Source organism: Microplitis mediator, chromosome 8, assembly GCF_029852145.1.
Source record: "Microplitis mediator isolate UGA2020A chromosome 8, iyMicMedi2.1, whole genome shotgun sequence".
NCBI classification, from domain to species: Eukaryota; Metazoa; Arthropoda; class Insecta; order Hymenoptera; family Braconidae; genus Microplitis; species Microplitis mediator.
The window spans coordinates 2,536,197-2,561,599 of NC_079976.1; the positions used below are offsets into that span (position 1 = coordinate 2,536,197).

A 25,403-nucleotide genomic window follows, 5' to 3' on the forward strand; every position below is an offset into this window, starting at 1 on the left:
GGAACCAGACGATGGCCGATCGACGTGGCTTATAAATATGTAGACTCTGTCTAGAATATTTTATACCTTATATATTTTAATTCTATCGGGTTATTTATTTGTTTGTCACACACAACTCATCGATAAATATATCGAGCCCGGAAGTATCTGTCTGTCTTAGTCCCACCTTTATCTTGAGGATTTGTTTTTACCGGTTGCACTGTACCGCCTTCTAGTGCACGCCGGTGCTGGTTGTCCCGGATGTGAATCCGCGTAATAATAAACGTTAGCTTTAAAACGATAAAACAACGTCGTAGTCGCAGTCGCAGTCGGGACCGAAACCCGGGGGCACCGGGGTTTTGTCGCGAGATATATCGTCGGGAGCCCAAGTCGAGAGAGCAAGAACCAGCTGAGATAGAGATGGGCTCGGGGACTGAGGGATGCGATCGATAGTCGAGCGCCGGAAACTCTGAGAGCGCTTTTACCCTCTCTTTCTTGTGTTCGCGCTAAGAAACTTCCTACTCCCTCGTGTAAGAGGACTTTTGGTTCTGCCAATTACCATATTGCCCTCCATTAAAAACTATCACAAAAACCTCGCTTCGGTTATTGCGAGATCTAAACAGTTCTCCGGCAGTCTAATGTTAGCTATCGGATCAACCCGCATGAAAAAATATATATGTCAAAAATATACGTGACATATATGTGATATACACAAAATATATGTACGCAAAAAAAAATATACGTCAAATATATTTTCAGTTATATGTTGATATAAATGTATGCATGTATGATTTCATAGATGTCAGGATATACGTAGAATATATAAGAAATATATGCAGACATATATTTTCTCATATACGTCAATGTATATGTCTGCATATATATAGAAATGTACGGAAGTATATATCTCAATATATGTATCAACATATATGCAATTATATATCTTAACATATATACGGCTATATACATTCACATATATAATAATCTATATAGAAACATATATATTTACATATATGCAAATATATATTGACATATATATCAACATATTTGTTACAATATCACAAACTTACATGAATTTTTTTTTATTTTCAATACCTGAAATCCCTAGTGGAAATTTTTCGGACTTTTCTCTGAAAAACTCTGAAAAAGTCTAGAGAATATTTGTGGGTATACATACAAACATATATGAAAAAATATATGTCTGCATATATTTTTATATATATGCTCGTATATACACAAATATGTAAGTGAAAATATATTTAGTATATATGTAAAAATTTATGTAAAAATATATTTTTACATATATATAAACATATATGTAAAAATATATGTTGGCGTATATGTAAAATGTATGTGACTTATAAATGAGAATATATGCAAACATATATGAAGTCTTATACATAAACATATATTTACACATATATGTAACCATATATGCGCACATATAATTTATGGCAACAAAAATATATGTCAAAATATATATTTCTATATTTGACTTATATTTGACATATATTTATGAGTATATTTTTCACATATATATTTTTCCATGCGAGAAATTATCTACTAGGTTTTAAATAAGAATAAAAATGATTAATTTATTGTCAGTTTTATTGAGTCGATGATCATAATTGCAGGTTCAGAGCAAACAAGAATGGATGTAAGGCTTAAAAAAGTGGATTACAAATTTTTTTGATAATTTAGCCCCAGTCTATCCTAAATATTGCACAGCAAACCAACAAAGCTCGATGATGAAATGTCACAGGGATCCCCAATATCCACAACAGAACCGGAAACAATATGTCCAACAAGGGCTGATGCAGAGTGAAATAGAGAAAACTAATTTAAACAATCTCCAAAATGTTCTAAATGGTAAATATTTTCCGGGCATCCGAATCCAAGCGACCATCACCAGCCAGCTCAGCCCGATTCGACCAACCTCTCATTGGGTTTCTCGTATTAGTAAATATATACACATATATATATATATAAATATATACATGTTCCAGCGGTTAGTTGACTGGTGTGTACATGTCAGTTTGTCGCGTGTGTCTCTGTCATGCATGAGAGAGGATAGGACGGGAAACGAGTGATATGAAGTTATATTCAGATACGATACGCAACATCGTCCTCATATACTACCAGCAATACTCCAAACAGTATAGTTGCAAATAAATATCATACAGAGCCAAAAAAAAAAATTTTTAAATCATAACTTTTTAGCAACACACACACCCACGCAACTGCACACACGCACACATTAATAAGTACGAATGTAATTATGCAAATTTGAGAATCGATAGTCGCAGCAAAAGTGTCATTAAAAATAATAGCCGACTCGTGGCAGGAAATTCAAAAGATTGTGATCTAGAATAGAGTGAGCTCGAGTCAAGGATTGTTTGATGGCGAGTTTACCTTACATTAATATAATATAATCAAAACCGGCGGTCCCTTGCACAACAGAGTGTCGGCTGAACGGTTTTCTCTAGCGATTACCGTCCGCAAGGACGTCGCCGAGCGTGGATTACCTTCTGGTGTGTTGACTGCACTTTCCAACTACGATCCATCTTGCTCCAGGTTCTGTTCTGCTTCCTCGGGGATCATAAGTGCGATCACGAATCTGTAACGAATAACTAAATTAACCATCACATCAAGCTGTTTGCCAACTAACACACATATAGACACACACACATGCCCCTCCACATATAAGAGTAAATATAATTATTTATGAGAGGTATAGATGTATGCAGACATCTATATTTAAGATAAATTGGTAACTCGAGTCAATGAACAAACCAAACAGTAATTTATATTGACTTAAGAATGAATTAAACCTGACTAACAAGATGCGTTAACGTCAACGTCATCCAACCAACGAAAACTTAAATTGACTTGTCGAAATCACCGTCTGAGAATAAGAGAGCTATAGGTATAGTGTGTATTCCATAGGTAGTGAGTGAGGTTTCTTGTAAATGAGGATGGGATGTAAAAGAGATGGTGATGAACACTACTCCAACTACTACTACAACTATTCCAGAAACTGGTATTTACAGTGGTAGTTATAATAGTAGTGATGGTAGACTGAAACTAGCGGACGATGCCTTTGGCAAATCACGCGGAGCGACACGTCGTTATCTCTAATTTCCACCCGGCTGTCGACTAGGACCAAGGTATAGCACCAGTACCGAAACCAGTAACACTACTGATGTCACTGAACCACCAGCTACTCCCTTCAGCTCTGGCTGTTGGGCTAACGTATATATTCAGTTTGCGTATAGACTAGGGCTTACTGCTGCAGAGCTACAAAGTACAGAGGGTACTGAGTGCAGAACACTGAGTACTGAGTACTGAGTACTGGGTGTAAAGTGATGACAGAAACGCCAGAAGCACTAGGCTAAACCATTTCCATGATCGAGTCTATTAGCAATTACGTATAATCGCTCATCCGATCACCTAATAACCTGCAATCCACGGCCGGGGACATTCGAGCACCGGATGCCTAAGTGACTAATTAATTCTTGTGGCTTTTAAGCTCAAATACACAGTAAAAAATCACCGGGGTAAGTCCAAGCGGTGTAGGTGTTAAAATTGGCGGTGTTAAATTTACCCCCGAAAGCGGTGTGAAAATAACGCTGCCACCGGTGTAAATATGTGAGACCGGTGTTAAAATATTTTACTTTGTGAAAATTTTTACTTACTCGATCACTATACTTGTTAATAAATTATATTTTTTATTAATTTTCATAAAGAATAAAAGACATTTTTTGTGTTTTAGACACTGTAAAAAAAGCGGTGTTAAAAATGGACTCGTTTTAACTCCGCCTGGTGTAAAAATGAAATTACACCGGTGTAGGAGGAGTAATACACCGGTGTTAAAAATATCGGTGTTAAATCGGGGTAACCGGTGTGAAAGCGGAGTAAAATGTGTATAAGCGGGGTAACAGGTGTAAAAGCGGAGTAATGCCGGTGTAAAAGTAACCGGTGTAACACAAAAAATTTCAGTTCTTTATGAAAATTAATAAAAAATATTTACACCGGTGGTGGCGTTATTTTAACACCGGTCTAGAATATTTACACCGGTGGCGGCGTTATTTTCACACCGCTTTTGGGGGTAAATTTAACACCGATAATTTTAACACCTACACCGCTTGGACTTACCCCGGTGATTTTTTACAGTGTAATCTTTAAAAGTTAATACTCCAAGCGGACGCAATTTACCCCGCTTTTACACCGGTATCACTCTGCTTTTACACCTGTTACTCCGCTTTTACACCGGTTTTACTCCGCTTTTACACCGGTTAACCCGATCTAACACCGGTACTTTTAACACCGGTATATTACTCCTCCAACACCGGTGTAATTTCATTTTTACACCGGGCGGAGTTAAAACGAGTCTATTTTTAACACCGCTCTTCTTACAGTGTACTATTGTTTTTATTTTACATCTACCCCATTTTACCCTAAGTTCTAATTATCATTCAAAATTCATTTGATGGCAAAGTAACAGAAATTTTTTTAAATCTTTGAGGTGTCCCATCGTGCCCCAGTTCTCATTAATTGTTCAACTAGGTTACGCATCGCCGCCGTTAATTCTTGTGTTTACATATGCATGAATTAAATTGTTTCTCACGTTGATAAATCTTGAACGCATATTGTACAGAGCGTAGCCTTGTCCGAGTTTATCTGATTCGCTGATTTGGACCTTGGAAACTCGGGGTATAAATAAATCTATAAAGTTTGTTTGCTTAGTTTTTTAGCCGGTTATAATTGTTTGGCACTTGGGTAAATCGATTGTGCTAAAGGTACACAGTTGCGATATAACTCGGGTGGAGTAAATTGCTTCAGTAATTAGCGATCAGAATGCGAGCTAGGACCCAGTGGCTCGGACTGAGAGTTGTGGAGAGAGTGAATGAGTGAATGAGTGAGTGAGTGAGGAAGAAACAGCCAGGGTGAAGCAAGGGATAGCCGGATTGGAGTAGCTGGTAGATGGTAGCTAGTAGCGGGTGTAGATATAGAACAGAGTAGAGTGAAGTAGAGATCTGATTCAATGGCTGCAAGTGCTCGTGCACAATCTTCTCCGCTAAACACGATGCCGAGTTGAGCTAACTGTCGACCTATTTGCAAATTGGTTTTCCCGACGCCGAGCTGCGATAAACGGGCACACATTTATGAATATATATATGTATATATAAAGTATGTACGTCCGATAGATAAACGACGTCGTGCGTTTGCTTGATTGAAACTCCAATGCCGTCGGACGGGTGCAAAGATGACGGAGTTTCAGATTAATTTATATTCAACCGTCATTTCTGATCCTAGGTCCCGCGAATCACGTCTGGATCACATGATTAATGTCTCATTTTTATTTTTTTTTTACATATCTCCAAACCATAAAACACCTTATCGATATTTTCTGTTTAAAAAAAATTAACAACAGTAATTAGCTTGAGAAGACGGAAAAGTATTTTTAATCAGGATATTTTTTCCTCGATATCTGAATCTGAGTCATCGATAAGCGTATTCTCGATTGTATATAAATATAATTTATAAGGAAAATTGAACGCAGTATGACAGTAATGTAATTCAAAGCTATTTTTTCTTAGTCAGTGGCTTAGTCATCAGTCGACTGGACGCGGAATTTAATCGGTTGTTGAATGTGTGAGTGTGAGTGTGTGTGCGAATGATGTGATGTGTTGGTTTTAAGTATGTGATTCATCGTATCGACTGTTGATGATTATAAACCCTAAATGTCACGGTATAGAGTGTGGAGCGTAAACATCGACGTCTTCGCTTTCGCTGTAAATTCAATAGAGCACGCGCTGTTGCATGTTATCGTTTAAGTACTCAGATACTCTGTCTTGTCTTGTATTATGTGTGTAATGTTTTGTTAACCATTATGATATTTTGCATACTATTGTACATATATATACTGAGAACGTTCATCTTCTTCACGTGTTATGCCAGCTGATTACACTTTTATTTGTTAATAATATTTATAGATGGAGATTGAGATGGAGATTTGAATAAATCTTTTTATACCGGCCTCAGGCCTGATAATTATTTAAGACATTAAAAATTTTTATGTATAAATACTGCAGTCGGAGTAATTATTCGAGTTATGTTTGTAATAAGAACTCATGATAAATAAAATATGATATTTTTTCCATGGTGGGTTTATGGTCTTATAATCCCGTATGTCGCTGATGTTTCTTGTTAACGATGGGATCAAAAATTTATTTTTGTGTTAATTATTAATTTTTTAATGATCAATTATAAAAATTATTATTTATAATTATGTGACTTTTTATGATACTGTAGCAGACGTCTAATAATTTTTGAATTCTTTCAAAAACGATAAATTATAAAAAAAAAATTTTTGAAAAATTGCACTCATAGTCTTTTTAATTTTCTACATGCGCGTATTTTTATTTTTATTTATTTTTTAAATTAAATTGTTGAAAAGAAAACTCGAAAATTTTTAATTGTCTGCTAACTTCAAGATCATGACTTTTTAGTAGTACTGAGAAATATTTTTAGGTACAATCGTACATTGAATTTTAAAATTGAATCATAAGAAATTTATTTTAAAAACTGTCAAATTTTCAAAATTTGGTGGAAAATAATTTTGGATCTAAATTTTAAAGAATTTTGAGATTTTTGGACAGACTCAAATTTAGAATCAAAATTTCAAATTTTGACAATTGATAATTTATTTTTTTATGACACTGAACTTAGCCGACGTCTAATAATTTTTGAATTTTCTTTTGGACGGTAAATTTGAAAAAAAAAGTTTGAAAAAATTGCACCTGGAGTTTTTTAAATTTTCTACATGTGGATATTTTTATTTTCTATTTTTTTGTAATTTATTTGTTGAAAAAAAAATCCGAAAATTTTGAATTGTCTGCTAACTTCAGGATCATACTTTTTTTATCATTGATCTCCGACACAAAAAAATATATATGTGACATATATGCATCAATGTATCGTCAATATGGGACATATATGTTATTTATATATTTTTGTGTGCGGGCTGCATATATATGTAGATATTATGTTTCAATATTTTTATCCCGCGCGTTTGAAAAATAGTTCCCTAATTTGCGTCTTTGTTTAGAAAAAAAATAAATAACAATAATTTCGATATTTATATTTAAAAAATTAGGTCATTCAGTTTCAAATGTCAAAACAAAAATTCAAATGCTTGGTTTATGTGACCTTCCAATTGAACTTGTCGCTTTGTCCTCGACTATAAAATAAATATATAAATAATCTTTGATGATTTAAAACTTGAAATCTAAACATCAAACTAAAGTAATCTTATCTAAGTCATAACCATTTTTAAAACACATGTTCAAATTTCGTTTTCGATAGTTTAAAAATTAAAAACTCATTAAAATTTTTAAAAAAATGTCCAGTTTTATCTTTTTACTCAAAAAACTTTTAATTTAATTTTCCCCGTAATGACTGTCTATACCTTTTCTAAAATAACTGCAGTAAATAAAACTACTATACAGATTAAGATTAAGATAGAGAAGCATTAACTCACCTACGCGTTTGAACTCACCGACCTCGGTCATTTCTCGTACCAGCTGTCCTAGTCTTTCAATACAATCCATTACATGGATACTTACACAACAAAACACATTATATTGCTACCATACTTACGTTGCATTGCACAAGACCGATGACAGATGACAGAATTCAGGATATTATCTGCTCGCAACTATTTTTATAAATATAAAGACTGACTCACTGTTACGTCCATCACTAAATGTTAAAGATCACGATTAATTTCAAAATTCTTCCTTATTTATTCAATGACAGGACGAGGGGGTAAAACAGATCTCTAACATGTTTTATAAATTCAAATTCTAAGGGAGAAAAGATGCCCCCAGAATTTTTTTTTGAAAACGAAATGTTCATAGGGGAGAGTGGGCAGAGCGGCCCCCCTGAAATTTTGATCAAAAAAAAATTTTTTTTTTTTCGACTAATTACTATAAATCCGATATGTTTGCGCATTTTTACCCCTACGCATGACATTTGGGGCAAAATGAACAAGCCCAAAATTTCGAAAAAGTTATTTTTCCATATTTTTATCGTCAAATTAAAAAAAAATTATTATAATTCCACATTTCTAGCCCTACGCATAACACCTGGGGCAAAATGGACCAGCCGAAACTTCCGAAAAAATTATTTTTTCATATTATTCGGCCGTGTCTTTATGTAAGAGGCAAATTTGGTCACTAAAAATTTATAAAAATTAATTTTTTTTTTTTTAGTTGATAAATTTTGGAAATAAAGTAAAACTATAGAATTGTTTTTTTTTTATTACATAACAATTAGTAATTGAGGTAATCGAGAGTGAACGATTTATTACACCTTAAAAAATTTTTTTCGAGTAATATAAAACCAAAAATAGTTGTCAAGGGAAAGAAATACATTCTTAATGATGAAAACAATTTGAAAAAAAAAAAAAAAAAGAAAAAAAAATTTTTTATCACTTTTTGGAGGGGGGCCGCTCTGCCCCACAAGAAAAATTTTTTTTTTTAGAATTTTAGGCAAAATCTCCATAAATTTGTTCGAAATAGGACAAAAGTAAAGTGATCTTATGGTTGAAAGACACAAAAAGTAATAATTGGCTTAGGGGGGCCGCTCTGCCCCACCCTCCCCTATAAGAATTGCAAGGACGTCATTGGGTAATTTGGGCCATCCAAAAAATTAACTCTGCCTCACAAATTTTTATTTATCGTTAGGTATTTTTTTATTAATTACTTGACTGGCAATTAAAATTAATTAGAATCAATTTTTTAAGGGGTCGACTTTACTGGCTGTCATTTTGACAGCTGATTTTATTTGGGGTCGAAAAAAATAGAAGTAGTGTCATTTTTCTTATGCGGACCCATTCTGCCCCCTCCCCTTTTACTATATATTTATATTTCTAAACAACTTCGAGCATATCATCCATATTAACCCATAAATAAAAATGATAATGAAAATTGCTTGGTTTATTAATAAACCGGTTGCGTCGTGGGAGAATCGTTACCCAGCATAAAGGAATAATAATGATAATAAAAAAAGACGATTATATTTTTAACGACTCAGTGTGCCGTAAAACTAAGCGAATTGCATAACCTACTCATAAGATTTTATAGAAATAATTCCTTGATTCTTTTTTATTTTTTTATTATTTTTCTAAAAGTACGTCGTAAGAAATAATGACCTCTTGTATTATTACTCATACCGATTATCGGGTTTTCGTGTCTTATCGGTACGCGACCGCAAGTACTCGGTAATGTGAATAGAAACAACCTTTTGTACAGTGAGAGAACAAAAGAGAGAGACGTTAAATATTTAAGGTGACGTCTCGTTAAAATTGTTAACTATTTGTAAACACACATTTCGTTGTGTTAAACCTCCGACAAATATCATATCGGAATTTTTTTACCTCCGTAATCGCCTTCGTATCTGAGGTATCGGATCTTAGGTCACGCTTGCCCGTACCCTTACCCCTAAATAACTTTCTTTTTGGCTCATAAAGTTGCCTGATTTTTTTACTACCCCAGTTCAGGGCAGAGAATAAGCCCGAGCTAATGCGGTAAGAAAACAAACAAAAAATAAAAATAAAGTACTCAACTAAATAAGTTTTCATCCGCCATTAACGCTGACTGAATAAACTTGCAACACAAAAAATAAATAAAGAATAAAACGAAGCACCCGTTTTACCAGGATCGGAGGTAAGTTCAGAGAAGCTGAGTTTGTAAAAGTTTAATAAAAAAAATATTCGCAGTCGTGGGAATTATTTTTCTCTTATATGATATGAATAATAATATTCTCGTACAATATCGAGTACGCAACAATCTCTTGAGAATATGCTAAGCTACAAATATATGTCTAGGTATATATATTATATATATATGCTGGCTTCAATGTATAATAAGAGATGAGAGGACGTCTGTTGGATTGAGGAGTTTGAATAATCGTCGACAAGCCTCTAGACTCCTATCCGCGATTGCTATTGCGAAGACTATAATAGTTTATATTTATACATTTATATATATATATATATATATGCCATCTTTAATCCGCGATAAAGAAGTAATCAGGCTTTATATGTAAAATGTAAAATTTTTTTTGTTGGATATAAAGAATAAAATTAACGTGGATTTATTTTGTAGCAGAGCTACGCTAGTTTTTATGAGTTACTTGTAAAATTACTCACCGGATATGAGATGTGTTGCACAATATATTGCCGCGTGTATATATGTATATAAAAATATGTGTTGCACCTTTTCTTTTTCTCTCCAGTTGAACCTCTAACGCGAAACGAGGATCGCGACCGTGACTCAGTCGTCAAAGCACGTACGGATTAATTGCATAGAAAAAGCGACAATACGCTAAGCAGAAAAAAAATATATGAAAAATAATAATAATAACATAAAAAATACATTAATGGCCTTTAATTTAAATATAAAGACCAGCAATTATTTATAATGATATTGTAGGCATTTTTTTTTTTTTTGAAAGATTATTATTTTAAATTTAATTGTTGCTGTTATTATTACTTTGCTTGTTGATATTTAATATTTGAGAATGGGTAGAAATTATTCATGTTGCATAATGTTATTGTACATTTAAGTGTTGAGATTAAGGAGTACATTCTTGTTACTATTATTATTATGTTGTTATTGTACAGTGTTGTGTTTATGTGTATTAATAGTAAGAGAATGTTTTGGAGGGGATTGAAAAAATTTGTAGGTCGATTGAGGCCGCATGCTTGGCATGAATGAACGAGTGATGTGAAAGGCTGAATAAAGAATTATTCCTACTTGTTTATTCTTCCTTTTTATTTTAAACAAAATTTATTTATTTTTCATCGATTATGTCATTGTATGCAATTCTATTTGTTAGTATTTCATTATTCTACTCAATTTTTTGTGTTACAAAAAATATAAATTTTTGAAAATATTCAAGACATTTAAGATTTTTTTGGAGTGATCGGAAAAAGGTTCAAAATTTCTGGAATATTGCGGAGAATTTAGGAACTTTTGTACCCGCAAAAAAAAATTTTGGATTTAACTAAGATTGGCCAGAGAATTTTTTGAATTTCTGGTATACTTTGAAAAAGTCTTTGAGATAAGATTCGGCTAAATCTGGCTAGAAAGTAGCTAAGAATGGGCTAGATTTGTCTATTTTTTTGAATAGGTTCACGTAAGCCCTCATATGTCTAATAATGAGCTACTTTTGGCTAGAAAGTAACTAAGAATGGGCTAGATTTGTCTATTTTTTTGAATAGGTTCACGTAAGCCCTCATATGTCTAATAATGAGCTACTTTTGGCTAGAAAGTAACTAAGAATGGGCTAGATTTGGCTATTTTTTTGAAGAGGTACACGTAAGCCATCATAAGTCTATTAATGGGCTACATTTGGCTAGAAAGTAGCTAAGAATGGGCTAGATTTGTCTATTTTTTTGAATAGGTTCAGGTAAGCCCTCATATGTCTAATAATGAGCTACTTTTGGCTAGAGAGTAGCTAAGAATGGGCTAGATTTGGCTATTTTTTGAAGAGGTACACGTAAGCTTTCATATGTCTAATAATGGGCTACTTTTGGCTAGAAAGTAGCTAAGAATGGGCTAGATTAATCCTTTATTTTGTCCCCTTTTTGAGAAATGTTTTCAGAAATCGGTCAAAACATCTATTCTGTGACATATGCATTAATAGAAATATTCAAATTCAAAAGTCTTTCGAACATTCTGTTATAATTATCAATATTTGAAGCTTTTTTTACGCAATAGCAGTACTGAAGAATGTTTTTCACTCATAATTTTAATTATGAAAAAAAAGTAGTTACGAGGTTTACCAAAAAGGGGACGATTTGTATATCTGTATTTACTAAATTTGACTAAACATAGATCTACAAGTATATGGAGCGATCGGGTACTAGTTTCTTGATCGAGTACTGGATCTTTTACCTTAAAGTAGTGAAGTAATTTGGAAAATTTCCGTACACGTGATTTTTGAATACATTACTAAAATTATACGGAGTGAGATTATAATTATTATTATTATTCATATATGTTGTTTATCAGAGAGAAGGCTGTATGAAGTCGAAAGGAAAATAAGGCTCGAGGACGCTTCACGGATGAATGGACTTAAGCGAGTCACTTCTTTCATATGTGTATATGTATACTAAATATATATTTCTCTTGAAGTTGTGGAATTTTTTTTCCATAAAAAATGTTAGAGGCTCTTTAGCACCCATCTACAATCAAGTGCTAAGAATGTAAAAACGAGTTTACTTTTGTGTGCTGTAACACATATTTACACACATGTGAGAATAAAAGTGTCCGTGTAACATTGACCAAGTGTTTTATCTTGAGTTTTATTATTTTTTATCTTCGGTTTGGAAGCAAAGCTTGAGAAGTTTCTTCAAAATCCCTCAGAGCTGCTGGTCATTGTCAAAAGTTATTCTGCTTCACTGACACTTCTCATTTTAAAAACTCCTTCCAAGTCCATTCACTTAATTACTATGCAAGCAAAACGAATTTGACCACTGGCCAATTAAAAAATTTACTAATTAATAAAAAAAATAATGAATGCATATCAGCTGCCTAATTTTCAGTCAGCCGGTGTTACAAATTTTTGATTGATTATTATTATTAATTAATAAATATTGACTACCCGTGGGATTAAAATATAAATTATGAATAATGTGATTATATAAAAGTAAAATTCAGATTTTGTAGTGCGAGGATTAAATTGAATGTAAGCTCATTCAATATTTACGAATACTTATTAAAATAAATATTAATAAAAGTTATAAGTAGCTTATAACTCTATTGTATTAAAAATTCATTAACGTTGTAGTGGTTGCAAGAGAAATTTTCCGTGAAAAAGAAAAAAAAATTCCACTACAAAAAAATCTCACGTTTGCTCATAAAAAACTAAATATTTTTTTTATTTCGATTATTAAAGGGCTGATTTTTTTTTTTAATTTGATCATTTGTTGATGCCAACAACGGAATTTGGCATGAGGTGTAGTGAGGTTGGCTCTAAAATCTTTAATTTATTTTGATGCTTGATAAGATTATTGATTCAAAATTTGGAAATCGCTATAATTTTTTAAATGAGAAAAATAAATGAAAAGTCTGATGAAACAGAAAAGGATGGGCGTGAGAATAGACAGAAAGTGATTTGTGGGAGTGTAAAATCGAGATGAAAGAGAGGAAGAAGGTGGTGAAGAGGCGAAAGAGGCGGTTTGCTCTAGTTGCATCGCATTGCATTGGAAACACAGTGAATAAGAGAAAATCTAAGGATCCAAGTCTCGCGAGCCCGGCCCTATTGTTGTTCCGCGTCCAAGAGGAAAGGACGCGAATGAACAGGGAGAGCCAGATAAAGGGAGTAGAGACTCGGGGATAGAACAAGAAGAATAAAATAAAAGAGTTTAAAGTAAGACGGGTTGAGTTTTAGCGCAATGCTGAATTTTCCGCGCCACTTGTCCAAGACAGACGCCACATTGGCTCAACCTTATACATGCGGACAGAGGCGGAACCCACTGGCAAAGTAACACAAGAGATAGAATAATAGAGGAAACTACAACGGGTCTTCTTTTCTTGGACGTGAAACCGCCGTTAAACGATCGCGGCTTGGCGCGAATTTTCGACTTTGTCTTCTGACCTGGAAAATTCACTATCTGGAGAAAACCAGGTCCCAGTTCTCGGCTCTAAGTCTTCAGTCTTCAGTCCTCAGTCCTCCGTTACCGTAAAGTGAGTGAGGACAATCGAATTAAAACAACGCGCGAACAATGAAAATCAAAAATTACTATTTTTATTTCCCAGTTGGTCGAGCCAATGATTTAATCCCAAACATTATCAAATACTTGTCTTTTTTTTACTTTTTTCATATTCGCAAGGACACTGTCGAGATACTGCATGAGATTAAGAGTGATACTTAAGTTTCTATAGTATGGGTAAATATTATTCAGTGCACACGCGAGTAGTTAACCAAGTCTCGGTGAATATGCTTGTCACGTAACGGGCATGTATCCTACCACCGTTTTCGCTTTGCTCCTGTTTTCCACCATCACCATCACTAGCACTACCACCATCAGCAGTACCTGTTCCAGTACCAATATCAATACCAGTACTCTACTACTACCACGAAAAGTACTAGCGGCTGTATGCTGCCAGAGTTTCGGGAACGACGAACGAGGGATCCAAGTTTTCAGAATTGCTAACGGGCTCGATGAGACCGAACCAACCATGTTCAAGAGTTTACAATAATGGTTAATGCAAGAATTTCACATACAGCTATTTACCTATACTTACTGCCAAGATAAACTATACGTTCATGTGATCATCTATATATATATTTATTGTTCAAACTGTAGTTTCCTCGATAGATTTTTTTTAATTAAACTCCAAGTGGACCTGCAAGTATCTGATAAATTAATGAATTTACGCTCAAAACATTTCGTAGTTTTTAGGTTTAAATTTGAAATTATTTTTTGCCGCTCTTTTTATTCAAATAAAAAACTGCTTTGTTAACTTCCGCTATATTTTTTTAGACCATCTTACCCCCTTGGATTGTCAAAAATAATTTCAATGAGTACACAATCCATAAAAAAAAAATGATAATAATAATGAAGGTCTTTGACCCCTGGTGAAAAATGTGAAAACGTAAAAAATAAAAGCTTAGAGAATGACTGTTATAAAATCATAGTCAGAGAGTGCAATGTCATGCTCGATTCGCGTGGCCCTTTGGGAGTCTTGTTCTTTTTCATCTGGCTCCCAACTTCTGTCTTGTCTTGGTTATTTTGAACCTCTTGTTGCTCTAGCGTCTACTCTGACTTCTCTAGTCTCAAAGCCCTCTGCTCATTCCGGGGAATCTTTTATTTCCCCATTTTTCCCTCAACTTATTTATTCTCCCTCTACATAACATATTTTTTATTGCATTTATTTTAACTCCAACAGTTGTGCTCAATCCAATTCTTCGGGTACTACAGAAATATGCACTGGCATCTCATTGTCAAGTAGATTTATTCCCAGCAACAATGATTCTGTCGGAAACGTATGGACGACATATCGATTTCCGGATTTGCTTTACTAGTGTTTTTGTTGCTGACTCCGCTAGAACGATTTGCGCGAATAAAGAAACGATGACAAGGCCAAAATAAAAAAGTGTCGATTAAACTGCCCACGCGTCCATTTTTTTAACTTTTTTTTTATATTATTCACCTGAAATATTCCCGTATCACTTGCCATAAAACTTAACAACTCTCTCCACACTGACACAAAAAAATAACAGAGTTACACACAAAAGTTATTTTTATTTCCAACAAAACTGGGAACGAAAACCGGCAACCGGCAACCAGCAACCAGCAATTTTTTGTTTTTACGAACCTACAAATGTATTCTCACATTTTCTTTCTCCATACCCCGGCTATGAAAACGGTCATCCCATATTTACACCTCGCAATTATGCATTCCATACCGGGCTTTTTTACTATTCCATACAAACCGCAGCAACTAACAGTCCTTCGAGAACAAGAAAAAGACCGTGTGCTACCATGCGGAAGCCACTTTCATGCAATAATATTACATATATATATATTTACATCCACAAAGTTATCTATACTTCTGTACATATATATTGGTATCCTAATCTGAGAAAATGTATAAGCAAGTAAGAGTACAGTGAGTGCTTTCATCCGCAACATCGACGATCGTTCGGTCACTTTAATGGCCGTACAATGACCTTGCCAGCTTCTGCACAGCTAACTGATACTTCTTTTGGTTTTAATCTGCAGATAATGTGTTCTATGTTTTATCTAATGATCAAACTTTTATTGCTGCTAATTTCAACAGAAAACAGACATCGCACATTAAAGATTTCGCTGATACCATTAATTATGACAGACATTTTTTTAATGCTCTCCAATAATTGCGATCACTTATCTCTCTCTCTACATATATATATATATATATATATATATATATATATATAAGCCGAGCCAAATTAGACAGTTCAAAATAAGATGATACATAAAATTTTTTGACAATTTCTCTTGACAGCTCAAAGTAGCTCCCAGAATAAAGTAAAAAATTGAATGCTGCCCTGAATGATACCCTATTATTAAGTGTCACTAAATAATAGGGTATCATCAAAATTTTACTAATTTAATTAATTATGCCAATAAAATTGATCAAATGTGCGTATAAAAGAAATGAAAAAAAACGTATCTTTTTTGCATTGGAAATTAAATTCTTCGAGTTACAGCCTTTTGTCATAACGATTTCATCTATTTATCAAAATAGGCATTAGTTTCTTACGATACAAAAAACGTATCTCGAGTTACAACGTTTTGTCATAACAGAAATTAATTTTTCTGCTAAATTGTACTCAAATTCTGTTAAAACTTTAAACGCTATTTTCTCGAAACTATAACTTTTTAGATACGTCGTTTTGTCATAACAGGGCAGAATGACTCAGATATATAAATATATAGTTACAAATTTGCTAGTGATAATTTATGAAGAAATATAACTTATCCTAAAAATATTTCCATCGATGTATCGATTACTCCACAAATGTATTTATAATATTACAGTGAATTAATTAATCCACCGCACATTCACTTTTATTAAGGTCGTCACCGCTTGACTACACTGAGATATTTTAGAATTTTCTCAACACGATGACGTAGACCTTGTAAAAATAGTCACGCTTTCAAATTATTATTTTTAATTGACAAATAATTTCCTTTAGTTTTAATTTTTTGTCTTCAATTACAAACAATGCCTGTAATGATGTAACTAAATGTTTCCTTATTCTTAAAGTCACCATACACATACATACATATATATATAAATGTATAAAAAAAAGTATCTTGATGGTATAGAACAGTGATGTCATAAAAATTACCGTGACCCGTATCTTAATGGCATCTATTTGCTTTTATAATCCGGCATTTACTATCTCAGACATTTTATATATTTATATATGTCATATAGGGGTCGTACAAGATCTCAATATAACTTGTACCATAAATGCTTGAGATGCTCGGTGTCTTTATCACCACCCATATATATATAGTACGATTATTTAACATTATGTTGATCACAATAATTAACGATCTTTTAATACTGGCATCTGTACACACGTTACTCGAGTCTGCAGCATTAATCGGCATTAAAGGCGCCCACCAAAACTGACTATCACATTTAATTCCAAGTAATTTGACCCGACAGAGTTAACCTCAGACTCCTCAAACCACCAATTGTACTCATTGCCTTCTATTCGGGATTAAAAATAATTACGATACAACCGAGCGATTCACTCTGTAAATTATTACTCACATTTTTCACTCCCTGGCATTACGATCACAGCCACAATCGTCAATTGTCATGAAATATGTAATTTTTAACCGTATGTCGGTACAATAGCGCGGACCGATCGCGGTATTATTAAATATTAATTATCAGCGGCAAGGAATTTTCGGAATGCGTACATTAATTTTTACTTGTTAATTTGCTTTTCAATTGATAATTACGTCAGTATGTCCGGTATATTTATATAGAATTCTAATGACTATTGAATTATAATACAAATTAATAAGCGGGATGAATAAGTAAGAGGAAGAGGAGGAGTCCTCTTTGTTTGAAATTCCTGTCAATTATTTTGTTATTAAATATTTATGAGGGCTCTCTTATATTTGAAAAAAAAAAAAAAAAATTTATCGACATTTTTGAAAAATTCACTCGTTCTAATTTCGGAGCTACAAGAGTTTGGTAGAAAAAAATTTTTTTATCAAGAATTTTTATTTAACTTGCAATCATTATAAATTTTCGACTAATACCGAGTACTCAGAGCAAAATGTATGTACTATATATGTACATATATAGTTACACCTGCTCACACATGTCAACGTCGATGTGGTTGCATCTATGTCACATAAATTCAAAATTTATTCATCCTTTTTTTACCCACATCCACGCATATATATGTTACATTTGCTTGTCGCGCACATATCCATATATATACATATATATTCATGTCGAAAAAAAATGTAATTCTGCCTCGAGCTAATTATTAAAAAATGCCAGATTTTAAAATAAATATTAACTAATTGCGTTCGCGCGCAAAGGCAAAAAATTAATTACTCACTTGACTCATCGTGCCCCAGTGTCCCTAAATACTTTCTAAGTAATTTACAAAAATTAAAATTATTTATTGCTCTAATAAACTTTTAATTGACAAGTTAGTTAAGATAATTGACTCTTACTCTCGACTAAGAGATCCCTCATCACGTTGAGATTTTTTTTAATCCATGTAGGTGTTAATTATTAGGACAGATTGATCAGGGTAAATGAGGCCTTAATTATACTCGAGTATGTTCAATGTGTTGTATAAAGGGAATGTGTCACTCATCACCCGAATCATGCTCTTAATTAATATATATAGGGGAGGGTGGGGCAGAGCGGCCCCCTAAAATTTTGACCAAAAAAAAAATTTTTTTTTTTTCGACTAATTACTATAAATCCGATATGTTTGCGCATTTTTACCCCTACGCATGACATTTGGGGCAAAATGGACAAGCCCAAAATTTTGAAAAAGTGATTTTTTCATATTTTTATCGTCAAATTAAAAAAAAATTATTATAATTCCACATTTCTAGCCTTAAGCATAACACCTGGGGCAAAATGGACCAGCCGAAACTGAAAAAAATTATTTTTTCATATTTTTCGGCCGTTTCTCTATGTAAGAGGCAAATTTGGTCACTAAAAATTTATAAAAATTAATTTTTTTTTTTAGTTGATAAATTTTTGAAATAAAGTAAAATTATAGAATTGATTTTTTTTTTTATTAAATAACAATTAGTAATTAAGGTAATCGAGAGTGAACGATTTTTTACGCTTTAAAAAATTTTTTTTAGGTAATATAAAACCAAAAATAGTTGTCAAGAGAAAGAAATACATTCTGAATGATGAAAACAATTTAAAAAAAAAAAAAAACGAAAAAAAAAAATTTTTTTATCACTTTTTGAAGGGGGGCCGCTCTGCCCCACAAAAAAAAAAAAAATTTTCAGAATTTTGGCAAAATGTCCATAAATAGGACAAAAGTAAAGTGATCTTATGGTTGAAAGCCACAAAAAATAATAATTGGCTTAGGGGGGCCGCTCTGCCCCACCCTCCCCTATATATTTTTTGTCGAGGATGAGGTAAGCAGATTAAATTTGAGTGTGTATTTAATAGGACGTAATATTTGTCTAGCCGTAATTGTTTTATTATACATAACGAGAGTGAGTAAGTTATAAATGCAATGCTGGTAGAGGACTGTGTGTTCCCATCTTTGAAATTTAGCTGATGGGTGATGGGGGTTGATGTTGGTGTTGATGTTGTTATTGCTGTGCTCGGTGTTGTTGTTGCTGTTGATGTTGTACTTCTCGGCAAGATGGCCGGCTTAGGTGCATTAGCGCCGGAGATAGCGGCGTTCTGTGTGTAGTCCTCAGCAAGACAATGCCCCAAGACGCCGCTAACAACAATACGCGGTAGGTATAACTACGATGTCATTTCCTCGGTACATTGCGCAGAGTTTAAAGGAGAGATCTTCGATTATCTCAACCTACTGGATGTCACTGGCATGCGCCGGTCTCACTCTCGGTGTTAAGTATCTGCTTAATTTTATTATTTTATGTTACAGGCTAATAAGAAATATGTCGGAGTGCATGAGTCGGAGGACGAATTCGAGTGAAAATTTTTTTAATTATTTTTCTTGGGTCGAATGGAAAACGGCTTCAGTGGAAAATTAGATATTTTTTTTTTTAATTGATAATGAAAGGGGAGTTAAAAAAATGTTGATTCATATATTTCATTAGATTGGTTTTGTTTCTATACAGAGTTCAATCAATGCGGATGACATATACTTTGATAAATCTGGTATTACGATTTAATACGAAATTAATTTAATAGTAATTGTAATAAATGAGCGAACGTTTGTAATTGAATATGATTAATACCTTGGGCTTTAATTTCATTTCATTTACAACTTTAATTAATTTTTTTTTTCATTATTTATTTTAATATTTTCAATTACATCATAATTATAAAATATATTTTGCAGAGCAGGGCCAGGGAAATTTACGCCTAGAATTTTTTTTCATTAAAATCCCGAGATTTCCACGTAAATCGTAATATTTGATAGATTTTTTTTTTTTTGTAAATTTTCTGGTCCATTGTTTCAGTTTTTACCCACGCGGGGTAAAATGGGCTGCCTAAATTTTTGGTTTATCAATTTAAAAAAAAAAACCCAAGCCAAATTTTTAATCCTGACTCGTCTTACCCTTTTTTCCGAGTTTACAAGCATAAAATATCGTGTTCCCCTTACACACATTCATTCTCGCAACACAATAGCATCCAGTGAAGTAAAACTCGTGTCAGCAATACAGAAAAACAGAAACGTCGAATGTATAATTTATTTTTATCGTCAGCGGTTGTGGTGTCGATGGCTTCGCGTCACATACCTTTGGTCCGTGACGCGTACGTGGCATTTCCACCAGCGGTAAGCCACATTATAAACCGCCAATGGAATTACGATTAAATAAACCAGAGAAAATAAAAAAAATAGTAAACAGAATCTAAACCGCGTGAAAGGCGATTCAAAAATTTTTATAAAAAATAATTAGGCCACGGTTTCAAATTTTACTCATAATTATAATGAGCTGAGGCTTCGTACTATAAACTATGCATTTAAATTTGAACTTAATGCAGCATGTAAGTTTAGTGAGATCAAATAAATGAACAATCATAATTTAAATATAAATATAAGGATAAGTGGAATAATTTAAATACGTAAAATAATTTACGAAATCATAAAGAGTGATTAATAATTCAAAGTTTCTTGATTTTCCCGCATATTATACACGTCATGCCCGGAAGCTACTGGCATAGTCCTCAACGTCTTAACATTTCGTCGTTCCTTCCGGCTACATCTCTTCTTAGTTTATCAATGTATATGTATATATGTACATGTATATGTAATATATATACAAGATTTTGTGGGTTCGCATTACCAGCTAGTAGAAGCCTGGATCCAAGGAACGCGCTACAGTCTTGTGGCATCTTAAGTACTAGCAAGTGAGTAAGATGAAGATGGAGGCGAGGATAAGGATGAGAATGAGGAGCAAGCAGAAGCAGTAAAGAGGACGAGCTTCTTGCTCTTTCGGAATGCTCTGCCAATTTCCTTAACCTCCACAAGCCAACGCCAGTGCTGTGCGCTCCTCTATCGCAAAACATACTGAATTGCTGCACAAGCTCAACACAAGATTTAACCCGTCCTCAACTTAAATTCTGCGGCCATTTACGACACCAGCAGTTCTCAAGTTTCATTTTATTTTATTTATTTCGCCTCCTTCACTGTAAAAAGAGCGGTGTTAAAAATTGACTCATTTTAACTCCACCCGGTGTTAAAATAAAATTACACCGGTGTAGGAGAATTCACCGGTGTTAAAAATACCGGTGTGAAATCAGAGTAACCGGTGTAAAAACGGAGTAATATCGGTGTAAAAGCGGAGTAACCGGTGTAAAAGCGGAGTAACCGGTGTAAAAGCGGAGTAATACCGGTGTAAAAGCGGGGTAACCAGTGTAAAAACGGAGTAATATCGGTGTAAAAGCGGGGTAACCGGTGTAAAAACGGAGTAATATCGGTGTAAAAGCGGGGTAACCGGTGTGAAAGCGGAGTAACCGGTGTAAAAGCGGAGTAACCGGTGTAAAAACGGAGTAATATCGGTGTAAAAGCGGGGTAACCGGTGTAAAAACGGAGTAATATCGGTGTAAAAGCGGGGTAAATTGCGTCTGCTTGGAGTATTAACTTTAAAGATTATAAAACACAAAAAATGTCAGTTCTTTATGAAAATTAATGAAAAATATCATTTATTAACAAGTATAGTGATCGAGTATGTAAAAATATTCACAAAGTAAAATATTTTAACACCGGTAAAGAATACCTACACCGGCGATGGCGTTATTTTAACACCAGTCTAGAATATTTACACCGGCAGCGGTGTTATTTTAACACCGGAGAATTTTTTTTAACACCGGTACAGAATATTTACACTGGCGGCAGCGTTATTTTCACACCGCTTTTGGGGGTAAATTTAACACCGCCAATTTTAACACCTACACCGCTTGGACTTACCCCGGTGATTTTTTACAGTGTTGAATTGAATCTTTGATCGAGTTTTTTGTTAACGCTCTGTACTATCATTCAATTCATCTAGTAGCAGTCATTAGTCGGAATAATTGATTTTTTATGTGAAATTAACGAACCAGAGAAGTAAAACGGGTTTTTTTTTGTTCTTCAGGATTTACTGAAAATTTTCCCGTTAGGTTTTATCAAAGACTGGCGGTCAGAGCCGTCGCTGATCTGACAGTATAATCTGGACGGGATAGCACGTGGCCACGTACTTTCCGTCATGAAACCGACCGCACGTTCCACAGATAAGAAACATCACTCTGGTTCAACAAGCGGAATGAAAACAAAAAGTAGACCGACCAAAATTGAGTAAATTGTTTTTTTGCTATTGGGAGAAGGTTTTAAACTTTATTTAGTATTCGAAATTAGTAACGGCCTCATTGTGAAATTCAACAAAAAATTCTTGAGGCCTATTTTCATTTTAATTCCATGAAAAGTTCTATGCCGATAAATTTTTTAGTTTCCAAATTATTAACTTTGAATGAAAAAAAGGCTTTTCATTTTTTGTATGGATTCACATGGCTATTTGTACCGGAAGTCTTTTGAAGATAATTTGCTGTGAAAAATTAAGTTTTATTTATGGCTAATAAATTTATAGTTCGATACAGACCCGCATTATTTTTATATCCAGGGGTCGAAATTACCAGACATAAAGATCGGATCGGTAATGTGTTCGGACTGCTATCACAAGGACGAAAATTTTCATTTCGGCATCAAAAGTTAGAGTAAGTATATAGTATATAGTCTATAGTCTATAGTGTATAGTCTATTTGAAGGGTAGGCAATCACCGTGGCAAGTGACATCTTTTCTAAAGTAGAGTCATATCCCCAAGAGGGGAATTTCGTCCTTTTCTTTCTTGAGTAAACTCATGGAGCGATACGACTAGATGTCTTTTGCTCCATCCGTGCAATGGCAAATGCGCGTGCTACGGGGATCAATTGAATGCTACCGTTCCCATCGTACGACTAGTACTATACTGGCATGGGGGAGTGCCTCAAGTAATGGGAAATCAATAGGGCACCTCTGCTACTGCTGCTTTCCATCAGCCTTTTCCTTCTTTTTACCAATACAACCACCCCCGTCTTCTATCTTAGTCACTCACCAGCGAATGTCGATCGGCTCATCACCCCTTCTCCCCTTCCTCCAAAGCGACCTGCTCGATGCGTTAAAGTTCAAAGGGCAAAATCCACTCCCATCACTCCTCCGTCTCTGTCTTTGTCTCCATCCACCTTCTTTGATTAAGACAGACTCCATCCAACCGTCCTGTACCACACGCCCCCTGTTTTCATTCTCTCCCCGAGCTCTAGCACCCCATTGACCCACTTACTTTACAAATAATCACCGCAAATATTCATTTTTAACCACCACAAAATAATCGACCACCCAAACACAAACGATCTCCGTTTAATTATTAAACTTCTCAGCCGTAATCCCGTCGGCATTTTCGGTGTAACACGTGTAGCTATTTAGAGCCGGATGCTCTTTGCCATCGGCCATTTTGGGGACATTGCTTATTATGGGATAATCCGGGTACGAGATCGAGGATCAACATCCCGGCATTTTATATATAAACTGCGAAATATCGTGTCTCAGTATCGTTCTCAGTACAACAAAGACTCGGTACAACAAACCTTTTTTACCTCAGAGGTTATTTCTCTTTGCATCGTTATCCTACACTGTCATTCTTATTTTATATATCTTGTTTTACATATAATATATGTTATAAAAAAAATCGTACACCATTTGACTACAAATGTGGGTCAATGATACAAAAATACCAAACGAATATCATGAAAAACGATTCATCGCTAACCCGCCTATTTGAACCCGTTACAGCTTGAATATGTATGTGTATATATAAGTATACATTTATGCATATATTTTACAGTAGACGATGATTTAACAATTTAACCATTGCAACTAATGTGATCCCAGCTGATTCCCGAGGGCTTTTCAGAGCCGGGAATATTAGGATCACGATCCATCTATGTTCTTGCCTGCATCCATTGAGCTAATACCACCGGCACACATCCAAGCTACTCGTGTCGGTAGAGAAGCTACAGTAGTAGTGGCTAGCAGGGAAGCTGACAGAGCTCTAGAATTGACCCTAGAGTTGAGTCCGGGCACTGGGGCTCCCCGCGGATCCTCCAGGATTATCGTAATAGTCTGGCAAGGTTTAACGTGCGCCTTCAGGACCCTCCAAGCCCGGACCACCCAACGTTTTCTACCCCTAAAACGCCGTCATCTCCATCATCACCACAAGCTACTCGAAATCATCACCATAACTAGCAGGCTTACGAGCTCTGTATCGATATTAGAGCCGCACATTTGAGAAAGCCTGGAATTAACGATTTTTCTTGGCATGGTGGAAAAGAAAACAAAGAAAATAATTTTAAAAAATTCTGACTCCATTTGTTTGCCCGGAACACAAAGGCTTCGTTACTTCCGCGGGACACGTTTTCCGGTAAAAATGGGGGATGAAAGTACAGTAGAACGTAGATCTACCACGTTTTTCCTACATCCTCAACTACTTTCTTATAATTTTTTTACTTTTATTGTCGCGGTCTTTTTATTTTTGTTCAACTTGTTTTCTTATTCTTCTACGTCTTCCTCATGGTGTGGCGGTAGTCTTACCTTACTCTTACTCTTTTTCATTCTTTTTCTGTCTGGGTAGACTGAGTTCTTCTGTCCTCAGCTCTCTCGTGCTCATGGAATGACGTTCCTTGCTCCAGTTAACATCGCAAGTCACGTCGTGTCGGAAGGGTTTTTCAACCGACCGGATGCCTGGCTGCGGGTGATACGTCGCTTTCTCGCGTAACGTCACCACGAAAAATAATGTCATAGGGATGAATAGGAGTATCCGACTACCATCATCATCATCATCATCATCATTGTCATCATCATCAACAACAAAGGATCGGGTTACCATTACTGATGACTGCTACACCGAGGAGTCACGTCCTAATATCAGGGAATAAATAATTCTAGAAAGTATTCGTAAAAGTGACTCTCGTTCTTTTTTCGCCTGATAAAAATTTTCAGTCCCATCACACTACTGCCGAAAATTATTATGTGGTAAAAAAAAATGAGAAAGAATAACCAGGGAAAAGAGTAAAAGGAGATAAAAACTAGTGTATTATTTTGAGAGGGTCGTTAATGTGGTGAAAGGAAAGAAAAA

At 34.5% G+C, this 25,403-nt stretch overlaps 1 protein-coding gene across 2 annotated transcripts in view; it reads right to left on the bottom strand.

The window, feature by feature from the left end:
* Positions 1-25,403, bottom strand: part of LOC130672639 (uncharacterized) — a 259,637-nt gene that overhangs the window by 98,395 nt on the left and 135,839 nt on the right. For both annotated transcript variants that reach the window (XM_057477286.1, XM_057477287.1), the window contains exon 3: positions 2,505-2,596. In XM_057477286.1, the coding sequence (XP_057333269.1) occupies positions 2,505-2,596 (92 nt within the window). The remainder of the gene's footprint in view (positions 1-2,504; positions 2,597-25,403) is intronic.